This window comes from Lynx rufus, unplaced genomic scaffold (genome assembly GCF_022079265.1).
Source record: "Lynx rufus isolate CCGP_SWC_20201006 ecotype Redwood Valley unplaced genomic scaffold, mLynRuf1.p SCAF_4, whole genome shotgun sequence".
Classification (NCBI taxonomy): domain Eukaryota; kingdom Metazoa; phylum Chordata; class Mammalia; order Carnivora; family Felidae; genus Lynx; species Lynx rufus.
This window is the reverse complement of record NW_025814856.1, coordinates 169838437-169864424: the sequence shown is the minus strand read 5'-3', so window position 1 is coordinate 169864424 and position 25988 is coordinate 169838437. Positions and strand designations below refer to the sequence as shown.

The following is a 25988-nucleotide window of genomic DNA, read 5'->3' as shown; positions in this document are numbered from 1 at the left end:
AATGATAAGGCTGCTATGCTAAACATTGGAATGGTAAAAAGTAAAGTTAAATACAGAATGGAATTTTGTCAATCTGTTATTTGTATCATTCTTTCAGTAGTTTCTAAGCCTTTAGTAGTTTGATTGCTTTTCAAATTTGTCCATAGCTCATTCGGAGTGTTAAGTGTGTAATGAAAAATCTAGATTTATGTAGAAGCCACTTTTGTTTTTTCTGTGTACCCTCAAGTTTCTTTTCTTTTTTAAAGTTTATTTATTTATTTAAGTAATCTCTACACCCAACATGGGGCTTGACCTCATGACCCTGAGATTAAGAGTTGCATGCTCTTTTGACTGAGCCAGCCAGGCTCCCCAAGTTTTGTTTTCTTTTAAACTATCTTTTCCCATTGCATTTGAGTAGATAGCATAGTACTAGTACCTGAAATGAATCCTCTTTTGTAGACCCTTTTCTGGAAATTGTCTGTAGTGGTTGTTGGCAAGTTATCAGACTGTGTTTGGTACAGTCCCATCCTAGGGCTGGCTAGCAGACCCCGTCAGTGTGTGTCCGAGCTGATTGTGGCAGTGTGGGGCCTGTGTTCCGTACAGAAGAAGACGTACCCAGAGTGCATTTGTGGTTTCAGTGGAGCACTCAGAGGAACACAGCGGTGATTATTGCTTACAGCCAGCATAAGCTCAGAAGATGTGAAAGGTGTGTGAAGAAGCCCACGATCGAGTGGGAGTTGGTCATCATCAGCCCTTATACCAGGATTCGGGAGCTGGACCTACCAGGGCCACAGAGTGGAGTGCCTGGCAGACAGCCTGGGGTGATCTGATGGGGCTGAGTTTGTAGTGGAGTCTCAGTAGCAATCGCATCTAAGTAAATCACATTTTACAGTTCTTCCCTCCTCCCCCAGTCTGTTCCCATCAAAGTTCATGGCGAGAAGTAACATCTTGCGACTTAGAAGATATAGTAAAAAAAGAAGATACAGTAAAAGAAAAATATGTTCTGTACTCACGTATTATGTCCTTAAAGATAATAGTTTACATTTTTATTTTTAGAGGGTTTTTTTTAATGTTTATTTTTGAGAGAGCGAGAGCGAGAGAGAGAGAGAGAGAGCGCATAAGCTGGGGAGGAGCAGAGAGAGAGGGAGACAGAGGATCTGAAGCAGGCTCCACACTGTCAGCATAGAGCCCAACTTGGAGCTCGAACCCCTGAACCGTGAGAACATGACCTGAGCTGAGGCTGGACGCTTGACTGACTAAGCCCCCCAGGCGCCCCAAGGATTTTTAATTCATATAAACTGTTTATTGAAAGGATATAGTGTTAATTTAGCATTTACTTCTTGAATGGGTTTTTAAAGACCTTCACCTCTAGTAGAGATTTTCAAATAGAAGACAAAGTCCTTTTTAGGAAATGAAAATAGACTTGGTATACTTCACATTCTGCTTTAGGTCTGGAATTCTGGCATGTACTTTCAACGATAAAGCTGTTATCATAATGGTTGTTATGATTTGATTCTGTCACAATCCATTTATTTGTATCTCAGGTTCTGGACAAAACACTGTCTGTAAGTGATGTTGCATCCATGGCTGGTTTATTAGAAATCGTTGTAATTCTCTGGAAAAGTATTCATAGAAGTATGGAAAATAACAAAGAAGCCAGAGTTTACACCATTAACAAGTTTGCCTCTGTGCTCCCTGAGTACCTGAAAGTCTTTAAGGTAAGGCTGCTCACACAGCGGGCAGGCGTGTTAAGATTACATTTGTGCAGAATTAGCAGAAGTGCCCGGCACACTTACCTGTCTGGACCTAGTTTGTCATCTGTAAGTGAGGAATACTGACCCAGCTCTTACCTGGCAGGATAGGTGGCCTCTTGGCCTTTCTCGAGGGTGGAGGCCGTATGTCTTTCAGCCTCATTTCCCCAGCACGGAGGGAAATGTGGGTGTAAGTGCTCAGCCTTTGTGTCTTTAATGATCTGTAACACTATTTGGGAATGTAGTGTGATTAGCAGGGATTGAGAAAGAGGAGTCTGCTAACATGATGCCACAGCCACAGAGTTTTGTGGGCACTTGTAGGCATTTGATGGCACACTGTAAGCAGATGGGTTTCTGAAGTGTTTGAGTTGTGTCTGCAAATAGAATCACATACATAACTTCTGTTTTGATGAAGGAAACTCTTTTTATTTCTTGACTCTTTACTTCTTTTTTTAAAAAAATATTTTTTTAACACTTATTCATTTTTGAGAGACAGAGAGAGAGTATGAGTGGGGAAGGGCAGAGAGAGGAAGACACAGAATCTGAGGCAGGCTCCAGGCTCAGCTGTCAGCACAGAGCCCGACACAGGGCTCGAACCCACAAACTGTGAGATCGTGACCAGAGCCGAAGTTGGACGCTTAACCAGCTGTGACTTTTTACTTCTGAGGGAAGTTTATTATTTCCAAAACAAAAATAAGATTGTGCTAGAAATACATATTTACTCCCAGTTATAAAGAAAGCATGGTTTAAATATAGAAAGACCGTAGGTGTTATGAAACATCCTTCTCTTGCTAAATTTTACTTCTGGGCTCTTCCAAAACTGCTTATGTGACCTTGACCTCTTAGCTTTTCTGAGCTGCACTTCTGTGATTGTCAAGTGTCTGAGCTTCATTGTGCCCCTGAAATGCAACTGTGACCTGCCAGGAAGGTAAATAATCTGAATTGCCAAAGTTATTAGTACATTTAAAAGCTCAAATAATTACATTGGGCCATGAAAACAGCATTATCTCTGACTTCTCAGCAGATAACACAGAGGCCCATAGGGTACAGGACGAGGTGACAAATGAGCACTGCGTCCTGCAGGCATGTAGGGACCTAAGGAAGGCAGCTAATTAATTCAGTTCCAGATGATTCAGGCAAGAGAGCTTCTCTGCCCTCAGTTGCTCAGAGAACCTTGTGGGCATCCTTGTAAGTGAAGAAACAATCTATTACTCAGAGTAGAATTAGCGGTAATTATCAGTCTACTTTTATAATATTAAGAAAATATTTTCTTCATTGGGAGTTGGGAGTAAGGGTGGGTTCACTCCAACTGAATGCAGATTATTTGCAGATCAAATTTTGATGTTGCCCTTGTTACCGTTTCATGTATATTTTCAGGAAAATTGTTATTTTTTTTTTCTGTTAGGATCCATCATCTCTTATTCTCCCAGCCAACCAAGAATCTTTTTTATTAAGTGTTCTTGATTGGGCCTGGTCCACTTTTTGTTATGGTGTCATCACAGTAATACTGGTGTAGTTAGAGCTTATTAAGTGTCACCATGTACTGGGTGCTGTTGTTGGCTCTGCCCTGTGTGCCCTACCCGGTCCTCCCAACAGCCCTTTCCCCTTTGGCAGAGGAGGAAACAGACCTCAGAGGCTGCCTCCTTCTCTGTGCTGTTCCAGCTGGTAAAACTGTGGAGTCTGATTGCACCTAGATTTGGCTTGGTAACTCTAAAGCCTGTACATTTTCCATTAAACTATTCTGTCTCCCCAAATATTTTCTGATTATTTTATGGAAAAATTATTTTCTGACTAGTTTCATTCTCTTGACATTTATTTTTAGGATTCTGAGTGTACAGAGTTATTTTTTTTTCTCTTTCAACAGTATTGTGTTTAAAATAGAAGTATATGCCTTGATAGCAAAGAATTGGTCTATTCTGGTTACCAGTGTAGCCCTGGGATCTAGGTTGGCAACTCGTACGCAGTAGGTGCTTAATCAATATTTGCACAGATTAATACATCACACAAAGTGGTAAAATGTCACGTAAAATTTTGAAGCTGCTTATCAGACATGAGGCTGAGCAGTAGGTCTAAGTGTCCCCGTGAGCACTGAGAGGAATGCTATGGTTCCTACTGAGCAGTCTGCAGACCCTTTACTAGGAAGTTGTACAGAGAGCCTTTCACAACGTCATCATGTTTAAATACCCTTTTTTCCCCTTTGTATGCTTTTAGGATGATCGCTGCAAGATTCCTTTATTTATGCTCATGTCCTTTATGCCAGCCTCTGCTGTGCCCGCCTTCAGGTACCCTCTCTTGGGACGGTGGTGGGCCGGGAACCCTGCCAGTGTTGTGCTCTATTATTCGTGTGAGGTTCAGCAGACGGCCCCACTTCAGCTTCCAGCTCACAGCGGTGGCGGGAGAGCCGCAGGATGCAGTTTCCACTGGGCTCTGCAGTCGCTGAGGGATCAGAGCCCACGTGGAACATAAGCTGTGGGCTCCACCATGTGGGGGGTCTGTTTGGCAAGCCTGCATGCGGGGCTCTGGGGCTGCGAGGCCTGCACGTCTGCATGTGGCCGCCTGGGCGAGGTGTGCCGAGGGCGCGGAGTGCACATGGGCTAGGGGCCTGGTGTGGATGGAGGGGCGTGAGGAGCTGGTAGTTTCCTGTCAGCTGTGCCGGAGGACAGCCCTGTGGAGGTGGTGGATCGGGTAAGATGGGTTATTGAGATTAATTATGCCTGTTTTTCTTTACTTTTTTAAAGGCGGCTGTCAGAAAATTTGAGATGACCTAAGTGCTTGCTTTTGTGGCTCGTGCTGCATTTTCACTGGATAGCATTGTTCTAGAGTGTCGCTTATTATCTCAGCAAAAATGACTCGTGTTAATTCATATTTGTGAAAAAATGGATGTTCTGATGCTGAACAAAAATTCTTTCCCAAGCACTAGGAATCTTTGCTCCAGGGTCTGAAAGAGCTGACAGAAAAGAAGGTCTGGGGGTCTCATGGCCCTGGCACGTCCTTGATAACTTAACACTTGTATCGGACAGCCTTGGCCTCCGTGTTCCTAAAGCTGTGTTCACATTCAGCCTTTTATGTTGGGACCGAGCCCGAGTAGTAACTGTGGGAAAGCTGTATTTACTCCTGCAGCGGAGGAGGTCTGAGTGTTCTATGGTGGGAAGGCCTTATGTACCCCCACTTGTTTAGCTTTATTTTTTTACCTTTTTGAAAAGTGGGAAATGGTTAGGGAATCAATGTTAGGTCTGATTTTATGCATTTGACGTTTTCAGCTGTGGTGTGATTTCCACATTAAGAAACCAAGAGGAAGGAGGAGCAGACAAGCGCTGTTGTACTTTGTTGGACTGTCTCTGCTCCTGGGGACAAGTGGGACACATTCTGGAACTCGTTTGTGACTGGCTGCCAGAACAGCCCCAGAGCAAGGTATTTTTGTGTCTTGTTCCTTTAAAATTGCTGGATGAGGACACGTGTGTATTAGAAAATCATATGCTTTCCTGGGAACATGTGTTTTAATTGCCAGTTTATCGCTGTATTCTTTCAGAGTAACTCAGCATCTAAACGGAAAGTGCAGATCCATGATACACGCCCTGTAAAACCTGATTTGGCGCTGGTTTACGTAGAGTATTTGCTCACCCATCCAAAGAATCGACAGTGCTTGCTCTCTGCTCCCCGGAAGAAACTTAACCACCTCTTGAAAGCGCTTGAAATGTCAAAGGTAACTTTATAGAACAGATGAGGAAAGTTGAGGGAGCCCATGCAATTAGGAGTGAAAAATAAGAACCAGACTTTTCATACTTAGAGTGTAAAATTTTTCTAGCTGGAAAGGAGTTAAGAGTTATCTAAGCCCCTCCTTCAATTGTAGATGAAGACATGAGACGCAGATGACTAACGTGGTGGGGGGTGAGGGGGCGAGACGGGGGCCAGGTCACAGTTCTGGGCCTTCGGAAAACCCTGTTTCTCAGAACATGCCAGTCCGTAGGAAGGCTTCTTCCTTCTCTTCTTTACCTTCTCTTGCTTTACCTACTCTTACGCATGGATGCCGGAATACTAGTTTACCCTCACAGTCCTTGGCAAGCTTTTCCAGGAATCTTTGGAGAGTGTTTCCTGTGAATTCAGCATTTCCTTCTTCCTTACTGGCTTCTGGCCATATCCTCCAGCACCAGCCCTCAGAGACGGCCTCTGGTACTGCCGTGGAGTTTGGTCGGGCCAGAGGCAGAGCCTCCAGTGCTCAGCATGGGCATCAGATGACGAAAGGGAGGGAGAGGTCTGAAGGAGGAAAAGGAGGCGCACAGTCATCCAGGGAAGGAGATGGACCACGGCTGATGCCCAGGCATGGGTAGGCAGTGCTGGGATTTTGCCCGTGGACTAAGCTGAGCACTGGCTGTGCTGCTGTCCAAAAATTAAGGCTGCCTATGGGTTCTGGGAAAGACGGGTGGGGGCATTCCCTACAGGCTTTGCTACTAGGGGCACAGAGGGTATCCCCACCTACTAACGCTGATGGAACCTCCTCCCTCTTCATGTGACAGCCAGACACAGACTCCCATAAGCTTCCCAGCACTAAGGCCTTGCTCCTTTAGGGTACAAGGTTAGGGAGCTGTGGGTGTGCTAAGGCTCTGGCCCTTCCTGAGCCCTGAGAGGATCATTCCTGGGAGGAGCTGCCTTTCTTCCTCTTTCCTTAGGCGGGCTGTCCTGTCCTGGTCAGGAGCAGGTCAGAATTTGCCCCAGGGGCAAACGCTTTGTGTGCTTGATCCTGACTGTTCTTGGGCAATGACTGTTACGAGTTTTTACCTTGTTTTAGAAGGGGTAGGGGTGTTGGAAGGGAGAGAAGGGAAGACTACATTTCTCAGAAAGTTCTGTTGTGTTATTAAAGCACCTCCACTGCTCCAGGGTGTCACCCTCCCACTGTAACTGTGTGTGAAGTTAGTCAGGTCGTCCTCACTTACACAGTGGAACGTGGCCACGGATTTTTTTTTTTTTTTGTCTTGCAGGCAGATCTGGAATCAATTTTGCAGTCGCCAGGTGGGAAACCTCACAACTTTAATGAAGCGATGGCTCTGCGAGCCTTCAGCCTACACTGCCGGCTGAGTATTCATCTTCAGCACAAGGTGAGTGTGTGCCTGGCTGTGTCCCAATACGAAGTGTGTTGGCAATACTGGTTCTGGTACTAATTTGTCTTTCTGTTGTTGGACAGTTCTGCTCAGAAGGAAAAGTTTACCTGTCCATTTTGGAAGACACTGGGTTTTGGTTAGAAAACAAAGTTCTATCTTTTATCCAAGATCAAGAAGAAGAATATCTCAAGCTTCACAGGGTTGTTTATCAGCAGATTATCCAGGTTAGAAGTCTTTAAACATGGAAACCTTCTCTTCACCAAGTTCGTGATGTGGTTTCAGATTTTATTTTCTATCTTAAAGTTGTAACTTGGATAGTAGTGTTGCTCTTCTTAAATACTCACAGTGTCATTTCAGCATCTAGAGTTTGTCTTTTCCCAAAACATAAACCATGTAATTTTTATGTAATCTTATACATTGCATGTAATAGGTGTTCAGTAATGTTTGTGGAATTACATAAAATGGGTTTCCAGATTTCTTATGGAAATAAAAATGAGAACTAAAGTATCTTTATGAAAATTCTTCTGTAAAACATCTTTATTAATACCTGCCTTAAGAGATCATTAGTAGTACAAGCAGATATTCGAAGTTTTGCAAGGCTGGATTTATTCCCCTTTTTTGGCTTTCAGTAGCCTCTGTTTAAGGTAAATCTGTGTGTCTTACAGACCTACCTGATGGTGTGTAAAGACGTTGTGATGGTCGGCCTTGGCGATTATAAGTTTCAGATACAACTTTTACAATGGAGTCTCGGAATCATGCAAACAGGTATACTTCATTCATTAAAGAACATGTTTAAAGCAATTAATAACCAAACCAGCCCCTCCCTTGGTCACTTTGCTGATCAGGACTCTTGCTTTCAGGTGACAGATAGGCAATGCAAACTAGCAGATGCCAAAAAAGGAATTTACAGACTGATGCAGCTAGGAGGTTCACACGTGTCAGGGCACCTGGGTGGCCCCGTTAGTTAAGTGTCTGACTCTTTATCTCAGCCCAGGTCTTGATCTCAGGGCTGTGAGTTCAAGCCTCCCATTGGGTTCCACACGGGGTGTTGAAGCCTACTTAAAAAACAAACAAACAGAACAAAACAAAGGTGCTTCTGGTGTCAGACATGCCTGGGTCCACAGAGTTTTTCTCACGAGGACCTTAGGATTCTCCTCCCTGTGGTTTGCCTAATTGTCAAGTGACTTTGCAGCGTGGTGGGCTTGTGCAGTGGCAGCCCCCAGGCTGTTTGCTTGCCACATGGGGGGTGTGAGTAGGGTTCTTTAATGCCCCCTCAGAACCACTGGGAAGTTGCTATTCCCCCAAAGACCTATAGTAACTAACACGGCGAGGTCTGTGCTTGCAAACTAGGTACTAATTTAAATGTGTTTAATGAGTGAGTGAGAGGTCGGCTTCCTTCCAGCTGGTCTGGGCGGAGCTGGACTGAGTGATTACCTGGAGGTCACAGCCCCGTCACTTGATGGCATGAGGAGTGGTGCTATGATCCAGGCTTTCTCCCCTGCCTCTCATCAATGCGTAAGAGTAGGTAAAGCGAGAGAAGGGCAGGAAGAAGCCTTCCTACAGACTGGCATGTTCTGAGAAACAGGGTTTTCCGCAGGCCCAGAACTGTGACCTGGCCCCCGTCTCGCTTTATCAAATTAATGCAACACAGTAAAGGAAGTGATTTGGAAGAGAAAAACAACTGATAAACTACAGTGTTAGAAATTTAACAGAGTTGGCCTATGAGATTTGTAAATCACATTTTGAAAGTTCTTGGGCCGTCCCTCTCAGACTTAGAGCTGGTGTTAATGTTGCCATTACATGAGAAAATAAGACATGTTCTCTAATCCAGGTGTTCAGGGGACCACGCTGTCTCCACGTGTAGTGAGCCTGGTTCTTAGTGGCTCAGTTAAATATGCTGTTACTGTTGTTGAAGGTATTGGCATTATAATTAAAGGGAGTAAGATTTTAAATTTATTTGTTAAATTTTATATGTATTCAAATTTAGGATAATCTGATTAACCTGGTATTGGCTTACCAGTAACAATTTTAAGTTACCGTAATATACACGTGTTGTGTGAAAAGCGTAGTAATCTCAGCTAAATTTTGTGGTTAGATAACTGCTTTTTTCTAATTTTCTTTCTAGTGAAGGGATTCTTTTATGTGTCATTACTTCTTGGCATTCTGAAAGAGGTAACTGGAAGTTCCTTGATACAGAAACCAGATTCAGATGAAGAAGCTGTGACGCTGTTCGATACGGTCCAGAAAGTATTTCAGAAAATGTTGGAATGTATGGCACGGAGCTTCAAGAAGCAGCCAGAAGAAGGCCTACGGGTACTCCTGCCTTCCCGGGCCGGGCTGTTGGTCAATAGACGGCCAGTGTTGGCCAGGCAGACAGGGGTGCATGGGGATGTGTCGTCTCACACACGGGCTCAGTTAGCATTCACGGGTGCGGTTGGGCTGTTGGGTGGGTGGCAGCTTGGTGTGGGAGGTAAGTTACAGGGCGCTGGCCTTCTGGTGCTGCCCCTGACTTCCTTCAGAGCATGGTGCGGTCAGAGAGGAGATGCCGTGCCGTCTGTGCCTGGCTCGGGAGGTCCAGGAGCCCACCTCCGACTCTTAGTCTTGGAACAGGTTTTAATGAGCCCAGCTCAGCAGGCCAACAGCAAGAGAGAGAGTCCTCTGCCAGGCAGGACAGGAAGCCCAGAACTACTTGCAACGGGCTTGTGAATACTCCGTTGTTATTTCACAGAGTTTTCCAATTAAAATATACTTTTGAGAATGCTGGTTTTGATTATTCGTAGATGACGAGGACTTTCCTCAGATGAGATACTGATTTCCGTCATAGACTACCCTCTCATTACCTGTCAGTGTCCCCTCACTGGGAGTGAGAGTCACAGAGCTGGAAGGGCCTGGGGGTCCCTTGCTGGTAAAAGCTTTTGTGAAGTAGGGTTCTTGAGTAGCCAGTTCATGTGGGAAATACTGACCCATGTGCCGTACTTGCTTTACTCCTAAAATCATACTGTCATTGGATAGGGCCAGTCTTTGTTTTCTTTCTTTCTTTCTTTTTTTTTTTTTAATGTTTATTTTTAAGAGAGAGAGCGTGAATGGGGGAGGGGCAGAGAGAGAGGGAGACACAGAATCCGAAGCAGGCTCCAGGCTCCGAGTAGTCAGCACCGAGCCTGACATGGGGCTCGAATTCACGAACTGTGAGATCATGACCTGAGCTGAAGTCAGATAATGGAGCCACCCAGGTGACCCCAGTCTTTGTTTTCTAAGTAGTGGTTTAAAAATGCAAATTAGCTATTTGTTTTCTAAGTAGTGGTTTAAAAATGCAAATTAGCTATTTTTTTTTTTTAAGATTTTACTTTTTTAAGTAATCTCTGCACCCACTGTGGGGCTTGAACTCACATCCCCAAGATCAAGAGTCCATGCTTCACTGACCTGGCCACCCAGGTACCCCCCAGCTATTCTTTTAATTATATATATATATATAATTATATAATTATATATTATATAAACTAATTTATAAATTATATAAATATATAAAATATATACACACACACATATATATATTTAATGTTTATTTATTTATTTTTGAGAGATAGCACAAGCAGAGAAGGGGCAGAGAGAGAGTGAGAGGGAGACAGAGAATCTGAAGCAGGCTTCATGTTCAAAGCTGTCAGTTCAGAGCCCAGCGCAGGGCTCGAACTCACCAACTGTGGGATCATGACCTGAGCCAAAGTCAGATGCTCAACTGACTGAGCCACCCAGGCACCCTAAACGAAGTTTTAAAAAATGCTTAAATAGGAGGATGTTTATGAAGCATTGAAGAGTTTCATTTTTTTTCTGCTCTTTTCTGATAGAAAGTGATTGGTTTGTTGGCCACGTTTTCCCTAGCTTACCAGTTCATCTTTGAGTTAATTTGAAATGCTTCTTTTTTTTTTTTTTTTTTGTAATGTTTATTTATTTATTTATTTTTGAGAGAAAGAGAGCTCACAAGTGGGGAGGTGCAGAAAGAGACAGAGAGAGAGAGAGAGAGAGAGAGAGAGAGAGAGAGAGAGAGAATCCCAAGCAGGCCCCGCACTGTCAGCACAGAGCCTGAGGTGGAGCTTGAACTCACAAGTTGTGAGATTATGCATGACCTGAGCCAAAATCAAGAGTCAGATGCTTAACTGCCTGAGCCACCCAGGCACCCCAAAATGCTTCTGTTTTTGATGAGTTGGTTCAAGTGCTGTGATCTGTTTGTGTAGTTTAGTTTGTGCCAGAATCTTTTATTTTCTCACCAAATCTTTTACCATTGACTGTGCTCCTTCTACCAGAACACATGGCCTCATGGTCTTCTTTCACTGTTGATGCTGTATCTTTACCTTTTCTTTATTTATGCTGTTGGTCCTTCTCTTCTTGGGGGTTTTTGCATTGCTTTTGTTGCTGTTTCCAGTGGGCTTCATTGCTGTCTGTCCTTGTCTAGCTGTGGTGCCTGAGAGATCGGAGTCAGTAATGGGAAAGGAAGGAGTGGATGCTGATAACGGGCAAACAAGATTTGGGACTCCTGGACCCCTAGGGAGGACAATAGGAATGTTTGTCCTGTAAAGTGTCTTTTTTTAACCCCTGAAAAATGACTAACTGGTGTGTTTTCTTGTAGCTTCTTTACTCAGTTCAGACCCCTCTTCATGAATTTCTAATGACCGTTCAGTCTTGGCATGCGGATACGCCCGTGCACCGGGGCGTACTTTCCACTGTGATCGCTGCATCTGTGGTGGAGATAAGTCACCGACTACGCAAGGTGAAGTCTGTTGATCCTGAAACTCTTGTGTCTGCTTTTGACTGTACAACATTCTATTTTCTACTGGCAGCACATTTTCATGTTTTTCCAAGTATTTTTTAAGAACTCAGAGTTTAGTAGGTAGCCTGCTTCTCCAGCCCCCTCCCCTCAGTTTCCTAGCAGGCTTATGACTAGAGTCATGTGACTTTTGGGATGTTGTCATCTTTGACTAAAACCAAGCTAGTCCTTCCACTGTGAACTTTTTTTTTTTGCTGCATTTTAGAGATCTACGTGAGTTGATATATTTCTTGAGATTCTTCTCTCCTCAGGGCGCCTGGGTGGCTCGGTTGATTAAGCATCCAACTCTTGTTCTCAGCTCAGGTCTTGATCTCAGGGTTGTGAGTTCAAGCCCTGACTGGCCTCTCTGCTGGGCGTGAAGGCTACTTACAAAAAAAGAAAAAGAAAATCTCTCCTGACAAGGCAGAAGCAGCAGTGATCAGTGGTGAGCAGGAGGCAGGACAGTTTGGGGTGGTTTGCATCTGACTGCATTGCTGTAGCATAAACCATACTTTTCTTTTTCATTTCTAAGCACAGGAAATTTGAATTTCCGATATCATTTTAAACAGATAATGTATTCATTTCTACTCTGTAAGTGACTGGCTGTGTTCCTAACAGTTGCAGATTTTTTATAGTGAGCTTTCTTGGGTAAAGATTGGCCTAACCAGGATGATAACTCCAGTCAGAACTGTTTCCCCAGAAAGACCCTCAAGGCATGGCGGGAGGGTGTGGAACAGTGCCATAGAAGATAGAAAGGTGATGATAGATTTTCTCTGTGTGAAAAGATGGGATCTGACAGTCAATGTTGTTGACTTATATAAATGTACATATATATAATTTATTTGAATTCTGTACTGTGAGGTCATGAGTATGAAAAAAGCTAAGTTCCTATAACAATAGATTTTAAGACCCTCCTTAAAGCTTTAAGGAAGGTCATTTTGGTTTAGGAAAGTGATAGCTAGATTATACATAGAATTAAGAGCTAGGATTTATTTACTCCATCGAGCTTTATAGCTGACAAGTATAGCTCAATCGATTAATGGCCTATGGCCAAACCTGGCTCACCATCTGGTTTTTTTGTAAATGAAGTTATATTGGAGCATAGCCACACCCACTGTTTACAGATTTTCTGTGGCTACTTCATCTGTAACTGCAGAGTTGAGTAGTTGTGACAGAGGTGGTTTGCCCACAGAGCTGATGTATTTCACTACTTTACAGGAGGTGTTCGCTGACCTCTCTTGTATCCTTACTGACTTGTCTGCATGTTCCATCAGTGAGAGGTTAGCGCTGCTGTGGATTTGTCTCTTCCCGTTAGTTTGCATGTATTTGGGAGCTTTGTTAGGTGTGCACATGGGACTACTATGTTGTTTTGATACACTGATTGTCTTTAGTTTTGAGACATCTTGTCATCTCTGGTGATACTTCTCATTAGTCTGCTCTGGCATTTTTCATGTTTGCATAGCATATCTTTTTTTTTTTTTTTTTTTTTTTTTTTTTTTTTTTTACCCTTTTGCTTTTGACCTGTTCTTCCTGTGTTTAAAGTGTTTCCTATAATCACTACATGGGTAGACCTGTTTTTTTTTGTTTTTTTTTTTTTTGTCTAGTTTACAATCTCTGCCTTTGACTTGGGGTGCTTAGCCCATTTGATTTTAATGACATAATGATATATGTATAGATATATTTTTTAAGTTTATTTATTTTGAGAGATTAAGAGCAGGAGCAGGGGAGGGACAGAGAGAGAGGGAGAGACAGAATCCCAAGCAGGCTCCCTCAGTGTCAGCACAGAGCCTGATGTGGGGCTTGATCTCATGAACCATGAGATCATGACCTGAGCTGAAATCAGGAGTTGGACACTTAACCGATTGAGCCACCCAGGTGCCCAATATATTTGGGTTTAATTTGACCGTTTTGATGTTTGTTTTCTATTAGTTCCCCTACTTCTTTTCCTGCCATTTCTTGATGAAATGGCAATGTTTGCACTGTTCCATTTTATCTTCTCTGTTGACTTTATTTATTTTTTAACGTTTATTTATTTTTGAGACAGAGAGAGAGCGAGCATGAACGGGGGAGGGGCAGAGAGAGAGGGAGACACAGAATCTGAAACAGGCTCCAGGCTCTGAGCGGTCAGCACATAGCCTGACGCGGGGCTCGAACTCACGGACCGCGAGATCATGACCTGAGCCAAAGTCGGACGCTCAACTGACTGAGCCACCCAGGCGCCCCTCTTCTCTGTTGACTTTATATTGTCCTTTGTGTAACTGTTCTAGTGGTTTCTCTGGAGATTTTAATATGCATATTTAACTCATGAGTCTCCCTGCAGAAATTACAGTGTGCCTGTACATTTTAAGTCTTGTAACAATGTTCTTCCGATTAGCATTCTCCTGTTCTGTGCTCGTGGTATATATTTTACTGCTACATATGCTAAAAATCTCAAGATTTTTATTATAACCAGTCAATAATCATTTGTATCACAAATGCATTTACATTTAAGATGTACATCATTTTAATGAGAAACAGCTATTTCATACATAAAGATGATTGACTTTAATATCCAAATTAGTATTATGAATCCTCCAGTGGGCGTATGGAAAGGCTGATTGAGGAGAGCTGTGTAGTCACACCTGATAGCTAAGAAGTAGGTGAGAGCCAGTGGTGGGTGTATGAAGGTGAGATTTGAAATGAAAGCATAACCTCCCTCCACCCCGACTCCTCTCCAGAGCAGGGTTCTGGATTTAGTCCTTCCTGGGAGCCATTTGCCCATGCAGTTTATTCACCACTAATGGATGACTTTAAACTTGTAAGGTTGGTGGTAAAGGGCATAAATCCAGGCAGAGTCCCCGTCATGCGTCCAGACCAACGTTTCTCCACTGCCGGTGGTTCTCTTCCTCCAGAGGACACTGGCCACGCCCGGGATCTGCTGGGTGGAGGCCTGGGACGCTGCTCAAAGCCCTGCAGTGCCAAGGACGTCCCACAGCAAGGAATTAGCCAGCCCGAGATGTCAGTTGTGCTGGGACTGAGAAATCCGGATTCTAGATGAGTAGGAATAGCAAGTTAGGCTCGCTTAAAAGCACATTATTTACAGAACATGATACCACATTAAAGGCTGTTTGACAAAAGTTTTGTCTATCGATGTTTGTGTCTTTTTACTTCTGTCTGATGAATAACATGCACCTGAATATAAAATAGATTAATCATAATTACTGTAGACATTTCAACAGTTAATAAAAATTATTCTTTTGGGTTTCTGGATGAAAACCCATAGCAGTGTAAAACAAGTAACTGTCCCTGTCTCCATTTCAATTTAGAAATTACTGATCTGTCTGGAACTTCTTTCTAGGTGTCTGATGTAGAAGAGCTCACCCCGCCCGAGGGTCTTTCAGACCTTCCGCCATTTTCAAGGTGTTTAATAGGAATAATAATGAAGTCTCCGATTGTGATCAGGTAACCATGCTCTCTTTATTGCCCTGATCTCCTCACTTGGACTGTGAGCTCTCAGTAACTTCTGTCTATTCTTTGAGCTCTCAGAATTTCTCAAAGATGCATTTTTCCATGAGAAAAGTGTTTCATATAGTGTTCTCTAATCAGCAATTAAAACCAGTTGCATTATTTTAAAAATTTGCATTATACAAACAAATTCTAATTTTCTATAACATCCATCCATCCAAATAGTCCCTGGTTATGCTTTTCATAACTAAAATTCAGCTAGAGGGAAACATTTAAAATGTTAATGTGTAGCAAATACTTGTTCCTAAGTACACTCAGAACGCTTGACTAGGTTCAGCACTAGTGTGGTTCTTTGGGTACGTGCTGTCCCTGTGTCACTTGGCTGCAGTTCTGGGTTTGTTGTGGCCCAGGCAGGACTGATGGAGTATGGAAGGAGTGGTTTTGCACTTGCCTAATACCTGAGGGACTATAATAGCAGATACATTCAAAATGAAAACTTTAAAAAAAGTGCCATATTTAGCAGCCATAAATTATCTTTCAGTGACATTGAATCTTTTTTGTGTGCATTGTGGGTATACAGAGTAGCTTTTTTTCAATTACTAAAATGTCCCCATTCTCTTTCTGGCAACATCATGTGATGTTAATATCTTACCTGTGTGACTCGGCACATTTACAGCGAACGTATTAGAAGGTTTAATCCACGTTACCTGAAAGCTAGAATTCATGGTGGTTGATGAATCTTGGCTGTGTTAGTCCTCCTACAAAGTTTTAAGATATATACTATAGAATAATTCCAGATATTTATTAATTTTTTGCAGGTCATTTTTAGATGAATTAAAGGCGTGTGTTACTTCTGATGATATTGAAGGCATTGTGTGTCTCACAGCTGTTATGCATATTATTTTGGTTATTAACAAAGGTTGGTTAAATGTTCTCTCATACTGTCTGGGATATTGCTGGGTGTAATCTCATACAGAACTGTTATGGAATGTTTGGGAATTCGGTTCCATGTTTTGGCATCCCCTTTCAGTCAGACCCTCCCAGCTCTTGTAGCCTGCTCTCCCATGCTCTGCACAAACAGTGTCTGCTGGGTTTCCTCTGCTCAGCTAACCCTGTACTAGCCTGGAAACCAGCTGGCTCACGCTTCCTAATGCAGTCCTGTTCACCTGTCACCTTTCCCCACTGGACCCATTACATGTCCCTCTTTGTGCCTCAGAATTGAATTCCTGTTGGTTTGTCATGTGTTACCTATGTTTAAAGTTCTGAATTTATTTTTGCTAATGATGGTATGTTTTGGGGTTAATACTTAATGAATGGATCTTCTGTTCTGCTTAAGCCTTGCACTTGCCTTTTCTGAATATCCCAGCCAGTTGAAATAGTACCGGAAAAATAATTGGAGATACTTATAAAATGCTCATCTCAGTATAAAATGCAGTAATCTCCCTGCAGATTACCGTTAAGTTTCTGAATTTTTTGCTCAGCTTTACTAATGTTGAAATGATTTTCGAAGACATAACGTGTTACAGATAGAGAGTGCTTCTAGGGAGATAGGCACTCTCCATAAGCCTGAATGCATGGCGTGCCTACAGAATCATGATAACACTTTGTGACTAGCGTTACCCAGGCTGGGCATCAGAAAAGACTTCTAAGGGACTGTCACCCAAGTTGAGGCCTGGAGAATGAGGGGAAATTCTCCATGTGAGGGGGTGAGGACAGGGGCTGGGGTGCTGCTGAGCACCTAGTACTTAACAGGTGCTTAAATATTTGCCACAATGATGATGACTCTGAAATGTGGCAGTTGTCATCTCTGATGGAGGTACAGGTGATGGCATAGACAGAGCTCATGGAATTGTCCACTAGAGGTGTCCCTAAGGGCTGATGAAGTGCTTTCAAAAATGTCCACTTCATCTTTTCACATCCCTGTGAGGGGATGATTCCTGTTCCACAGGTCAGTGGGTAGATTAACTCGAAGGGTGAGGAGGCTCATTCTTCTTGAACTTGTGCCCATATTGATAGCAGAGTATGCTTACTTTTGTGTGCCAGTGTTAAAATCGTTGCTCTGTCTTTACTATAACTTCCTCTTAGGTAAACAGAGAAGTTCAAGAGTGAAGGATGTTGCAGCCACTGTTCACAGAAAACTGAAGACGTTTATGGAGATCACCCTGGATGAGGACAGCACGGAGAGGTATAGCACTAGATGTGCTCCAGGCACGTTTGCTGAGAGCTGTGGGTTCCCTGCCCGTCCGTTTGAGATCACGTTTTCATTCCTGCTGGTTACAGCCAGGCCGTGAGGAAGCAGGCTTGCTTGGGAAACCCCTTGGACATATGTTTAATTTACTCCCTGATTTTGTCTTCAAAAATAAAAACAAAATTGTCATCTCGTAAATTCTACTCCAGAAGAGTAAAGGCATACAGACTTATTTTATATGTATATACAAACCAGACAGATTATTTTTGGTGGTTTGCTATGTTTTTGAAACTGTAGGCATTTCTCAGATATAATTGCTCAGTCCCCAAGCGTCCACAATGAGGATGGGAAAGGTCCCTCCATAACTTTGAAGAAATACTTGTCATTTCTTCATTCCTGGGGGGGCTTGTTGGTGCCACAGGGACTGGTCTGAGGAAGGTGTTCATTGGGCTCCTGCAGCCGAGTGCCTTTGTTGTTACGTACCGTTTTTGACATGCTCTGCAACTTGCTGTAAACTCTTGTTATTAGTTTAGTTGTTTGATTCTCCGGCCAACCACAAAAACTGTTTTTCTTGCTGTTTTCTGAACTTCATAAGGTTAAATTTTAATAGAGCTCTGAACTTGGTAATAGTTTCACGCATGCCTGGGAAAGTACTTTTCTTAGTCACTTTCTCCTTTGCAAAAAGGCCTTGAAAACTCTAAATTGCTAAATTATGAACAAAGACAGTTTTATTTTTTTCTTCCTATCTGTATACCTTTGTACCCTTTCTTTCCTTCCCTTACTACATTACCTAGGACTTCAGTGCTTTTCAGTTGAAAAGCAGTCATGAGAAGGGGCGTCCTTGCCTTGTTCCTGATTTAGTGGGAAAGCTTCTATTTTCTCACCATTAAGTACGTTAACTGCAGATATTTTGTGGGTGTTCTTTACCAAGTTGAGGACGTTCCCTTCCTAGTTGACTGAGAGTTTTTATTCTGCATTGGTGTTTGATTTTGTCAAACACTTTTTCTGCATCTACTGATAGGATCATATGCTATCATATTCTTCTTTAGTCTGTTGATATGATGGATTACACTAAGCAATTTTTTTTAGGTTTTTTTTTTTTTTTTTTTTTTTGAGAGAGAGAGAGCAAGTGGGGAAGGGGCAGAGAGAGAGAGGGGGACAGAGGATCTGAAGCGGACCCTTTACTGACAGGCTGACAGCAGTGAGCCTGATGTGGGGCTCGAACCCACAAACTGTGAGATCGTGACCTGAGCCGAAGTTAGACGCTTAACTGGCTGAGTCACCCAGGCTCTCCTATACTAAGTCATTTTTGAATGTTGAACCAGCCTTGCATACTTGGAATAAATCCCAGTTGGCCGTGGAGAAGTTTTTATACACTGTTGTTATTAATTGTATGCAGTCGATTGATGGTGCTGTTGAGTTCAGCCATGTTCTTAATGATTTTCTGCCTGCTGGATCTGTCCATTTCTGATAAGAGGGGTTGTGCTTTATATCTTTTGTGATCCTGATACTAGGTGCACATGAATTTAGAACTCCTACATCTTCGTAATAAATCGACCCTTTTATTTTTATGAGGGGTCTCTCTTTAGCTCTGGTAATGCTTTCCCCATAAAGTCCATTTTGTCTGCTATTAAGACAACTGTACCAGCCTCCTTTGGTGTTTCCTGAGTGTTTGTGGCATTCCAGTCAGAAGGCAGAACCACACTGTGACCAGGACAGGGAGGTCTCCATGTCAGAAATCCTTCTCAGGGTGTTGGTCGAAGAGTTACTGGCTGCTGGGAGTTAAAGCGAACTCCAAAGCATAGAGGAAAGGCAGATGTGAGGAGCACCTTTGCCCCAGCGCTGAGACTGCTCCCCAGATGGAGTAGTCCTGAGGCCGTCTGGCGGAACTCACTGGAAATCCAAGCTCTGGGGGCAGGGGATCTGCTGGAACCAAAGCTGGAGTCCTCTCCCAGGCCCGTGAGCTCGTGTGCTGCTCTGGTCAGGGGGATGCTGGCTGGGCGGCTGCTCTGTGGGGCCTGGTGGGGGCAGTGGGCTGAGGTGCCACTTGTGCCGTTGGGGTCTCCTGGAGGAGGCTTGGCTCTCTGCAGTGGTCAGAACCAGGAAGAGAAAGCCCCCATGGACCAGGCATACTAGCACCAGGCCTTGACAGGGTATGGAGCAGGGCACTGGAGTAGATGGGGATTTGCAAGACCTCGGTTGTGAGCAAGGGGAATGCGTTCAATTATGTGCTTCATCCTAAAAACTATTGAATATTTACCATGTGTTTTAATAAGGTCGAGTTTGCAACTGTATATTTGAAGGAGAAACCCAACAGACTCTAGGTTTCATGAGCTTGTTTTATTTCTAGACACTTACGGGGAAGAGGGAATTGATCTTGGATTTGGAGGAAATGAGGAGTGTTTGTATATTTCAGAAAACACGTGGCAGCATAAATATTTTTACCAGGCGCATCAGAATTACAAACTGTAAATGTGATAAGGTATTTTCATAGGATGTGGTAACAATCTCAAGTCCAAGCATTTTACAAGATTTTTTTGCTTTTAGAAATAACATTTGCAAGGATAGGGTTTTTTTTTTTAATGTTTACTTATTTTGAGAGAGAGACAGAGCGTGAGCAGGGGAGGGGCAAAGAGAGAGGGAGAGAGAGAATCCCAAGCAGGCTCTGTGCTGTCAGTGCAGAGTCCAATGTGGGGCTTGATCCCACAACCATGAGATCATGGCTTGAGCTGAAATCAGGAGTTGGATGCTCAATTGACAGAGCCACCCAGGCGCCCCTAGAAATTTCTGTAATTTCCACTTGCACAGGGTTTTAAGGTGAGTATTTGTATCATGTTATATTGAGAGGGAAAAAAAGGCCTTAGAAATTCAAACTTCACACTGTGGAAAGTAAAGGATATTCAGAGCTGATAACTTATGGCAGAGTTCTTCCTGTTAAGGAGGAAACATCCTAAAAAAATAGGTATGGACTATGAAACTTGGGCCTCTTAAATATGCAAGAAACACACTGTAGAAAAGCCAGTATCTTAAAAAATATATATATATATATATATTCAATCTAGGGGCACCTGGGTGGCTCAGTCAGTTGGGCATCTGACTTCAGCTCAGGTCATGATCTTGCTGTGCATGGGTTCAAGTCCTGAGTCGGGCTCTGTGCTGACAGTGCAGAGCCTGGAGCCTGCTTTGGATTCTGTGTTTCCCTTTCTCTCTGCCCTTCCCCTGCTCATTTTCTTTCTCTCTCTCTCTCTCCCTCCCTCCCTCTCAAAAATAAATAAAACATTCCAAAAAAAAATAAGTAAATGAAATCAGTCTAATGGAAAATAGACAAGATTTAAGACTAAATTTGAAAATATTACTGATTTGATGTTGGGGTGGATACATTAAGACAAGTCAGTATCTTTAAGACTGGTGGAAACCATTGGTCCAGTTAATAATTTAACCAATGGGGCATTAATTCAGAAGTGAACATTTTCTTAGTGATTATACTACTTTTCTAACAGTGCTAGTATTTCGTTACCTGGTCTGTTGGGTACTAAATAAAAAATGCTTCTCATTGCACTGCACCTGCCTCCCCCAGAGTAGCATCCTGTAAATTGGACTTAGTCTCTCAGGAGGAACGGTGTACATTTGCCAGCATGCTGGTGCCTTTAAATGCCGAGTATGTTATTTTTGTTACTTTCGTGAATAGTCTGAAAATAGCAATAAATATACAATTAGAAATTTTAGAAGTATAAATATTTCCTAGGATTCAGGCTATATCATGAATTTTTCCACTGAGTAAATGAATTGTAATCATATTATAAGCAAGTTATTTGCCATATTAATTATGCCCATATGTAGGCAACTTTGATAGTGTTATATGCAGTCCCCAACATGAAATATTGTTATTAGACCTTGAAGGAAAGGAGTACTCCCTGAAAAAAATCACATCTTTTTTGTTATCAAGTATTGATGAGTAATATTATTTTATTCTCCTGCATGAAATTTTAATAGTCTTTTTAAAATGATTTTGGGACTGGATGCTTTTTATAGCTCATTTAAAAGCATGCTTTTATCATCATCAATACCCAGTGGACCTTGGTGTAGATAATTTAAAACTATACGTAAATAAAGACAGGCCTTGTTTGTCTTATTAATTGTTTTTCTCAGAAAATTGATTTTGTCTGTTCCTCCCATGGCTGTGGTCACATTGGACTTTCTTCAGCGTGTGAACACAGCCTGCCGCAGTCAGGGGGCCTGATAGTGGACAGGGTTGTGAAGACTCGGCTTCTGACACATGTTTAAAGACTATGGGACTCAGGTGGGCGAGCACACCACTTGGTTCATATGTTGTGTCACACCTGAGGACCCTGGCCCAGGGAGGTAATTTGACTAAGGCTTGCCACCATTCCTTCCAGCTCGCTGCTGTGGTGGTGGCCTCCACAGGCCTGTGCCTCTCAACTGTTCACCGTCTCAGACCTATCTGCGGTGGCTGTGGGGCTCAGACATGAGGGTAGTGAGCAGTGAGAAGCAATCAGAGCAGCCATTACTCAAGTGACAGTGGTGGGCCAGCCGGCCAGTTAGTAACAAGAGTCTTCAAAGAAAAACTCAGTTATACCCCAGAAGGAAGATGGAGAGTTAAAACCCCTAAATTTAAAATGTCCCCGACGTTGTGGAGAGACGTCACTGTTGAGACTCAGACTCAGATAGTCTAAAAGATCTGGGTGGCTCAGTCAGTTGAGCGTCCGACTTCAGCTCAGGTCGTGATCTCACGGTTCATGAGTTTGAGCCCCACATCAGGCTCTGTGCTGACAGCTCAGAGCCCATTTCAACACTCTGTCCCCCCCTCTCTGCCCCTCCCCTGCTTGCGTTCTCCCAAATACAAATACAAATACATATTAAAAGATCATGTTGGAGGAATATCTCAGAACACAGACTAGATACTGAAGAAGATGAGTCATGGGTAAAGACAGATGAGAAATAAACCCAAGAAAAGCAGTAATTCAGCAAACAATAGAAGATTTCCCAGTGGAAGAAATGTGTAATTTTAAAAATTCTTTTTTTGTTTGTTTCACTGAATTCTGTGTGGAATAACACCTAAGTAAGTCTGAATAAAATTACTGAATTCCAGGGTAAAGAGAAAAACCTCAGAATTTCTCTAGATTTGTGCTGCCCCTGCACCGGCCACTTTGTTACATGTGGAAATTGATAACATGAGATGTAGCAACTCTGAGCTGAGGCTCCGAAATGAAATATAAAGTAGGCCCTGGGTTCAGAAGATGGTGTGGAAAAAAAAACATTGTAAAATATATCCGTGTGTGTGGCTTCAGAGTCAGCGTGGGGCTTGAACCCACAACCCTGGGATCAAGAGTCGGATGCTTTGCTAACTGGGCCAGCCGGGCGCCCCCCTCCTTTGGGTATCTTGAGTTAAATAAAATATACTAAGATGAACTTTACCTTATTCTTTTGAGCTCTTTTAATGAGGCAACTAGAAAATTTAGTTATGTGCCTGTTTGTACTGATACTGGACAGGGCTGTTCTAGACCACGTGGTTGGTTAGTCTCCATGGAGAGTGGGACCCAGGCAGACGGTAGCTGAACGATGAATCTGCCGAAATGCCACTGAGGCTAATGGTTGGTACTTGTGTCTGGGGCCCGCATACCCGCCGAGGGTAGTGCTTGGGACCCTCCAGGTTAGCAGGTGGCAAAGGAGGAAGGGAGCATACCTGTGTGAGGTCTGCCTGGTAAGGGCTCCCGTGTGAAGTGGATCCTTGCAAGGCTTGGGGCAGTGTCTTGAGTGGGGTCAGCCCAAACCTGGCTCTGTTGGGTGGGGAGGAGTATATAAGGGAGGGCCTGAGGAAGTGAGGGGGGTCTAAGTGTCATTGTAAGAGCAAGTCTTGGGGTAAATCGTTTTCATTTATCTTGTGCTTTTGTGGAAGGAAACAAAGCCCATGATTGTGAAAGGCACTTGACATGTTTATGAGTCTGCTGTTGATCCGAGTAGTGGTTTAGACCCTCACAAATGAGAGTACTTCTGAGTACATGAGAGTTCGCCTATAGAAAACTTGGCCTGGTGAGCACATTTTATTGGGCTCTGAACTGCTGCTGGCTGTGGGAGCAGTGATGACGGCTCTAAGTGCTGATTCCTCGTGATGGGGATTCGTGCTCCATTTTACATCAGAAGCAAGTAGCGGAAGTTACTGATTTATTTCACTCTCTCTGAGCATACATTCAGTTGCAAACCATTTCTAGTTTTATTTTGCAAAAGTGTATGTTTGGGTATTTTGGTCGTTGATTTGTTATTAATTATCTTTCTTTGTGTTTCAGGTTTCTCTATGAATCGTCATCGAGGACTTTGGGAGCACTTCTGAATTCATAACCAACCTAACATCTTTGGTCGGGTGAGAACAGAGGAAAAGGACTTCGTGAAAATGAACTGAATGTGTATTTTCCTAGTGTTTCTAATGTTGATAATCTGTGTCATAGGAGTGGGACTTACTTGGGGAGTTAGAAGTAGGAAATTTAAAGGTTCTTAGGTTTTCGCCTGGTGCCTGCATGAATAATATATTTAACGTAAAGGACTCTAGGTATTAGTGGTGTGGAAACCCGTGGCGCAAAGGGGGAAAAACACTTTTCTAGCAAACTTGGTTGTTTTAAAAATGACTTTTGTATATATAATATTGCTTGAGACTATGACTAATAAAAGCAATGACAACATCTGTTTGTGTACTTTATTTAAAAATCTTAGTATGTGTCTTCCCCTTTAGAGACAAGGGTTGAATTGTGCCAAGAGTAGAAGGTGCTAAGAAGAGGGTGCCAGGTTCAGGGGGAGGAGCCATGGGGGGTCCTGTAGAAGCCTCCTCTCCTCGTCTTGATGCTGCTTTGCTGGATGTGAAGACAGGCCGCTGGCTCTAAATATGAGTGACAGAGAACCGAGTCCTTCAGCCTGAAGGTGAATCACTGGTATCTTTTCTTTCTGAGAGCTGACATGGTGTCAGCAGAGGGCCAGGTCTGTGTCCATCTCCCTGTTAGCCACGATTTCTGCATTGTGACAAATGCAACGGGAGACCGTCTTCATTTGCTTACTTGTGTCCTCTGCCCCAGCTAACAGGTAAAGAGCAAGTTCACTGCCTCTGTCTCTTGAAGAAGATCCAGAAACAGGCTGTTAACCACAGTTATGAGCGGTCAGGGTAAGGGTTTTTTGAGGGATAATCGGGAAAGGGGAGTTAGGGGTGCTTATTTTAGCTAATTTTGAACATAAGACTTTCTACACATCTTTGCCAACTAAGACATATTCTGTATTGGTGAATGTAATTTTTTTTTTCTTTTTTGCCCTTGCCTGTGTTTGTTTTAGTATTGAGAAATGAGCCGAGGGGCGCCTGGCTGGCTCAGTTGGAGGAGCATGTGACTCTTGATCTCAGAGTTGAGTTTGGGCCCCACACTGGGGGAGATTACTTAAAAATCCTTTAAAAAAATGAATTGAAGAATGTTCTGTCTTTCTATATTCCTGGAAGAGTTTGTGTAAGATTAGAAATAAATCCTTGGATTTGTTGTTAACACTCAACTCAATCTGTCTGAGCTCAGTGTTTTCTTTGTGGGAAGAGGTTAATTAGTTTTTTAAATTTATACATGAGTTTTCAGAATAGTCAGGTTTTTCTCTTTTATCTCGTGTCAGTCTTGATGGGAAAATTAATCCAATTTGTAAAAAACATAATTCAGTTTTTATTGGGCCAAAATAGTTCATAAAATCCTCCTCTGGGCATACACCCTGGAGAAGTTCCTGTGCACAAGCACGAGGACCCTCGGAGCTCCAGTGTCTGCAGCAGCCGGGTGGAAACAGCGCCGACTCCCTTCTGGGGGTGGGGCAGCCGTTGCTCCTGCTCCATGGGGATGGCAGGACACGGCGGACGGCACCTCAGGGAGCGTGATGTTGAGGAAAAGAGCAAGTCATAGAAAAACAGTGTGATTTCCTTCTGGAAAGTTTAAAAACATGTAAAACTGAACACTCTATTGCCTATGTTCACACAACATCTTAATGTACTATTATTAACATGTACTGATAATATATCAATAAGCAAGGGAAGATAACAAAATTCAGAACACAGTATGGGAGGGAAAGTTGGGAGGGTGTGTGAGATTCTTCAGAGGTTACAGTAGAAATAAACTGGAAGCAGGTATTTGCGTGCTCATTTTACTGTTCATAACCTTATACATGTTATATTCTTTTGTATTCAATATTTAACGAAAATTTAATCAGCTGTGGGGAAGAGAGAGCATACACATCTTTGGCAAAGGATGTGTTTTCAACTTGGGAGCACTCAGACACGGATCTCTCCAGCTGTGAACACTCCACTAGGCCAGCTCCCAGGTGCGTGGAAGAAGTGATGGCCCCACAGAGTGAAGATGCCAGAACCACTGTGCAAACCGTGGAAGGAGGCTCAGAGAGGTGCATGTGCTGGTGCGGGCTCTACACAGGGCCACAAAACCCACTGCAGGGCTACGTTCCACGGGAGGACACTGCTCACTGAAGCCAGATGTCTACCCTGGGGACAGGCTGATGGTGAGATAGGCCGTTATGGAACTAAGCTCTTTGACAGCCATGAGATTACAGGGCCCTGACCAAGACAACCAGCTGGCGGGAAGTGAACGTCAGACGGGTGGAGGCAATAATCGAAAAGAAGACAAGGCCAGAGGTCTTGTCCCAGCCCAGGAGAGTCAGAGAGGGCTCTGGAATGCAGCGTCCCACAGTAGATG

General features: G+C 43.2%; 1 protein-coding gene across 5 annotated transcripts in view; it reads left to right on the top strand.

The window, feature by feature from the left end:
- The window catches only part of NCAPG2 (non-SMC condensin II complex subunit G2), a 64850-nt gene extending 40899 nt beyond the window's left edge, over positions 1–23951 (top strand). For all 5 annotated transcript variants that reach the window (XM_047096505.1, XM_047096504.1, XM_047096501.1 and 2 more), the window contains 13 exons: positions 1524–1697; positions 3942–4012; positions 4991–5141; positions 5260–5433; positions 6707–6823; positions 6910–7050; positions 7492–7591; positions 8952–9139; positions 11448–11588; positions 14962–15065; positions 15887–15987; positions 17154–17253; positions 23562–23951. In XM_047096505.1, the coding sequence (XP_046952461.1) occupies positions 1524–1697; positions 3942–4012; positions 4991–5141; positions 5260–5433; positions 6707–6823; positions 6910–7050; positions 7492–7591; positions 8952–9139; positions 11448–11588; positions 14962–15065; positions 15887–15987; positions 17154–17253; positions 23562–23613 (1614 nt within the window). In that variant the 3' untranslated portion in view covers positions 23614–23951. The remainder of the gene's footprint in view (positions 1–1523; positions 1698–3941; positions 4013–4990; positions 5142–5259; positions 5434–6706; positions 6824–6909; positions 7051–7491; positions 7592–8951; positions 9140–11447; positions 11589–14961; positions 15066–15886; positions 15988–17153; positions 17254–23561) is intronic.
- Positions 23952–25988: the final 2037 nt, after the last annotated feature.